The following is a 5,000-nucleotide window of genomic DNA, read 5'->3' as shown; positions in this document are numbered from 1 at the left end:
GCAGCAGCAGCAGCAGCAGTTGCTGCTGCTGCTGCTGCACCAACAGCAAAAGTGACAAAAGCAACACCTGCAACGGCGGTGTTGCTGCCGGTACCAGCAGCAAGAACAGTACCAGGGGCTGCAGTAGCATCACCTAATGCCCCGATTAATCCAGCAGCAGCAGCAGCTGCTGCAGCAGCAGCAGCTGCTGCTGCTGCTGCTGCTGGTGAATCGATTCAAGTGTCTCCAAACAGCAGCAGCAAACAACAGCAGCAAGTTGTTCGTCGCGGTGTCTCCGAAGCAAGCGCATGCTCAACAGCAGAGTCCGTCCGCTTTACAGCTTATAAATTAATAGAGCAGCACCAAGCAGCACTGCAGCAGCACCGGCAGCAGCAGCAGCAGCAGCACAGACAGCAGCAGCAGCAAAGACAGCGCAGTCAGCAGGAGCAGCAACAACAAGAAGCAACAGCAACAACACCTCTGCTGCGCCCAGCTGCCTATCGTGCTGCTCCTCCCTTCAGCAGGGAGACTCCCAACAACCAGCTATCATGGCAGCAAGTGCAGCAGCAGCAGCAGCGTCAGCTAATGATGCTGCAGCAGCAGCAGCAGATCTTGAGGCAGCAGCAGCAACACCACTATAGGCAAAGCCCTTTCCGTCATGCACTACATAGGCGTCGCTCCTTAGAGTCTCCTGCAGCAGAGAGAGACAGAAGGATGGCCTTTGCTAACTTCTTAACTATACACCAGCAGCAGCTACACCAACAGCAGCTGCAGCAGCAGCAACAACAACAGCAGCAAAGGCGGCAGCAGCAGCTCCTGCTGCGGCATAACCAGGAGGCAGCTTGCAGAGGGGCAGCTGAGCCTCCTGAAGGTCTCTTTTGGTCATACGATGCATCGGATCCTGTTGACAGGGGACAGCAGCAGCAGCAACAACAGCAGCAACAGCAGCAGCTTCTGCAGCAGCAGCAGCAGCAACACCACCTGCTGCTGCAGCAGAGGTCAGCAACTATACAGATAGGCACTCGCGAGCATGCTGTTTCCCCAATGTCTCCTCCATCTATAGAGATGGACTCTCAAGGTATAACAACTGCAGCACAGCAGCACAAGAGACAGGAACTGCAGCAGCAAGTACCAGCCTTGCTGCAGCAAGAGATGCTGCAGCAGGAGCTGCTGCAGCGACAACGGCGTATACGCCCACCCAATGCAAATGGGCAGCAGCAGCAGCAGCAGCAACAAGCCTACAGCAAGCAGTCAAGCTTTCAAGACACAAAGAGCTTCCTTCATGACACGGGAGCAACAGCAGCAGAAGCAGCAGCAGCATTAGCAGCAACAGCAGCAACAGCAGCAGCAACAGATCCTTCTCCTGCTGCACTCTGCGCTCGCTGGCTTCGCTCGGGTATAAACGCAGTGGCGGCCTTAGCGACTCCTCGCCTGGTGCAGCGCTTGCCAGAACAACCGCAGCAGCAGCAGCAGCAGCAGCAGCAGGAGGAGCAGCAGCCGCTACAGCAGCAGCAGGAGTCAGGAAGACGTTACTGGACAGAGGAAGACAAGAAGGTTCCTGCTGATGGATCATGGAGGAAAGCTGTTGATGCTGCAGCAGCACTGCTAGGAGGGCTGCTGCAGAAGGAGACAGATGTGTCTCCTTCTCCTCCTTGTAACGATGACACCGGCGACACCCGCAGCAGCAGCAGCGCAACAAATACTACTTCTGATGGTGCTCCTGCTACTGTTGCCGTCCCTGCTGCAGCAGCTGTTGCTGCTGCTGCAGGACAGGGAAGCGCACGCAGCCAACTATCCCTGCATGTGGGGCTGTCCGCTGCTCCTGCATGCAGCAGAACGCCACTCCTGTCAGACGCAGCAGCAGCAACAACAACAACAGCAGCAGCAGCAGCAGCAGCAGCGGGTGGAGTGAGCCCGCAAGGTGGCAGCGTCTCTTTGGTTGACAGTCAAGGAGAAGTCCCCGATGTTGAGCTAGCAGCAGCAGCAGCAACAGCAGCAGCAGCAGCAAAAGGGAGAATCGAGGCCTCCCCATTGTTAACAAGAAAAACAGACAGAGAAAGAGACAGAGACACGGGCAGCACAAACAACCAAAAAGACAGCAGCAGCAGCAGCAGGAGAGAGCGCAACACCCAAGAAGGGACTCTCCACTGTACCAGCAACTGCCTCCCCGCAGACTCCGTTGTCTCTCCCCTCTGTGACTCCACACACCCTCAGCAGCAGCAGCAGCAGCAGCAGCGGCAGCAGCTGCCTTTAGTGCCGCCTCTCTACCTGGGGGAGCTTCCTTTGTACAGTTATGGCAGCCCCAGTAGAGGCACAACAGAAAGAATGTACAGCAACAGCAACTGCAGCGGCAGCAGCAGCAGCAACAGAAGCAGCAGCAACAGCAGCATTCGCCACTCACCATCTGTACTTCAACAGTCTCCTCATGCCCCATCTCCTTGGGGACTGTCTCCTGCTGCAGCAGCAGCTGCTGACAGATGCAGCAGCAACAATGCCGCCACCACAGTTCCCTACGATAGCAGAACCAGCAGCAGCAGCAGCAGCAGCACCAACACCGTTCCCAACGTCAGAGTTGATGTCAGCAGCAGCAGCAGCAGCAGCAGCAGCACGGGTAATCAAGTGCAGCAGAGGAGGCTCTACGCAGCAGAAATCATCTGCACCCCTCGTCGTCCCCACCCAACGGATATGCTTCCCTTTGGCCCCTTTCCTGCAGCTAATCCTGCATGCAACAGCAGCAGCAGCAGCACCAGCGGCGTCTCCCCAGCAGCAGCAACAGCGACAGCAGCAGCAGCAGCAGCAACGTCTCAAGAAATAGGAGACAGTGTCCCTGCAATAAGGACGGATTGTGCAGTGCCTGTGCAGCGGCTGAGCATTAGCGACATTTTGCTGCTGGCGCAGCAACGGGAATTAGAGAGACAGCAGAGACACCTGCAGCAGCAGCACAGAGAGCTGCAGCTGCAGCAGCTAGAGATTGAATTTAAAAGGAGACAAAGAGAGAAGCAGCAAAAAGAGCTGCAAATGCTGCAGCTGCAGCTGCACCAGAAGAGGGCTATACGTCTAATGCAGCAGAAGCAGCAGCAGGAGCAGCAGCAACCGCAGCAGGAGAGCAGGTCAACATCAGTGTTGAAGCAACAACATGCGCATGAGGTCGAGCAGCAGCAGCAGCAGCAGCAGCAGCAGCAGCAACAGCAGCAGCTGCTGCCACTTCGTAGCAACAGAAATCCCCTTTTGCTGCCTTTAGGGCCCTCCGACCCCGAAGGGAAAGCTGAGCTGCCTGCTGCATTAGCACCAGCAGCAACAGCAGCAGCTGCTCCGTCTACAGCAGCAGTAGCAGCACCAGTCACCAGCTACTCTGGCAGCAGCAGCAGCAGCAGCAGCAGCAGCCGCCACAGTGTTGTTGTCCCTCGATTGCAGCTAACGCATGTTATAGCCCCTAACCTCTTGGCTGCTGGAGGTGCAGCTACAGCACCCCCAGCAGCAGCAGCAGCAGCAGCAGGAGAGAGCAGCGGATGCAGCAGCTTCCGTGGGGGACCAGGAGCAGCTACAGCAAGAGGTGCTCCTGTGCATGCAGCAACATTCTTTGGAGGCTGCAGCGGTGCTGCTTCTGTTGCGTCTGCTGCAGATACACCGCAGAGTGTCTGTCTTACCCCCACAGATTCCCCTCATAGCGCTTACTACTACCCAAGGCTAAGAGGAGACACTTCAATGACCCACTACCAGCTGCAGCAGCAGCAACAACAACAACAGCAGCAGCAGCAGCAGGAGCAGGAACAGAAGCAGGCAGAAGCGCCTCTCTCCGCTGCTGCAGCTGCTGTCTCCTTCTTACACAAACTCATTGCCAACCCTCTGCAGCAGCTGCAGCAACTGCAGCAACGCCCGCAGCAGGATGTCCCTGCAGCAGGTGCAGCAACAGCAGCAGCACCTGTCGCCAACTGCCTAGTCGTCGAGCAGCCGCAAGCTGAACAAGTCCCTCAGCAGGCACAAGGGGAGCAGCAGCTACAGCAGCAGCAGCAGCAGCACCTGCAGCAGCAGCCTCTTAGCTCATATGGCAGCTGCAACGTACGGAGCAAGGGACTAGGTGGCACCTAGCTAGTATATAACTAGCTAGCATACAGCTAGCTAGTATATAACTAGCTAGCATACAGCTAGCTAGTATATAACTAGCTAGCATACAGCTAGCTAGCATATAGCTAGCTAGCATATAGCTAGCTAGCATACAGCTAGCTAGCTCTTAATTAACAGAATTCGCGTATTTTTTATAGCTAGCTAGATAGCTAGCTACTAGCTAACAGCCATATAGCTAGGCAACAGCTACCCTAGCTAGCTAGCTAATAGCTAGCTAGCTAATGGGCTAGCTAGCTAATGGGCTAGCTAGCTAATAGCTAGCTAGCTAATAGCTAGCTAGCTAGCTGTTGGTTGTTGCATGCTTTAGAAGCTTTTTTTCAAAAGGCTGCAGCAACGACTGCAGCAGCAGCTGCTGCAGCAACGACTGCAGCAGCAGGACCCAGCATGGTAATAAAAGAAGCAAAAAACATTTCTAATGGCTAACTAATTAATTGACTCCTTTAAGAAAAGTGTCTCCCTTAAGAAAAGTGTCTCCTTTAAGGAATTGTCTCCTTTAAGGAATTGTCTCCTTTAAGGAATTGTCTCCTTAAGGAATTGTCTCCTCTAAGGAATTGTCTCCTCTAAGGAATTGTCTCCTTAAATAAATACTAACTGTCTGTAATTATAATAGTTGTCCCTTACAAGGAGGTGTCTCTAAATAATAATAAGGAGAAGTGTCTCTAAATAAATTGTCTCCTTTTATTAATAAGGTGTCTCCTTTTCTTTAATTATTATTTTTTTTTTTAATTATTAATTATAATTTATTTAATTTATTTAAATAAATTAATTTAAATAAAATTCTCCTAAATTGTCTCCCACTGGGCATCCAACTTGGAGACAGCAGTAGGAGCAGGAGAAGCAGCAGCAGCAGCAGCAGCAGCAGCAGCAGCAGCAGCAGCAGCAGCAGCAGCAGCAGC

At 53.5% G+C, this 5,000-nt stretch overlaps 1 protein-coding gene across 1 annotated transcript in view; it reads left to right on the top strand.

Moving 5' to 3' along the window:
- EMWEY_00043710 (protein kinase, putative) overlaps positions 1 to 4,068 on the top strand; it is a gene marked incomplete at both ends in the record, with an annotated part of 7,054 nt that extends 2,986 nt beyond the window's left edge. The window contains one exon of the mRNA XM_013478998.1: positions 1 to 4,068. This exon is cut by the window's left edge and continues 8 nt beyond it. Within this exon, the coding sequence (XP_013334452.1) occupies positions 1 to 4,068 (4,068 nt within the window).
- Positions 4,069 to 5,000: the final 932 nt, after the last annotated feature.

Source organism: Eimeria maxima, genomic scaffold (assembly GCF_000499605.1).
Source record: "Eimeria maxima Weybridge genomic scaffold, Emw_scaff815, whole genome shotgun sequence".
Taxonomy (NCBI): domain Eukaryota; phylum Apicomplexa; class Conoidasida; order Eucoccidiorida; family Eimeriidae; genus Eimeria; species Eimeria maxima.
Note: the sequence above shows the minus strand (reverse complement) of the source record. Positions and strands in the feature narration are given on the sequence as shown.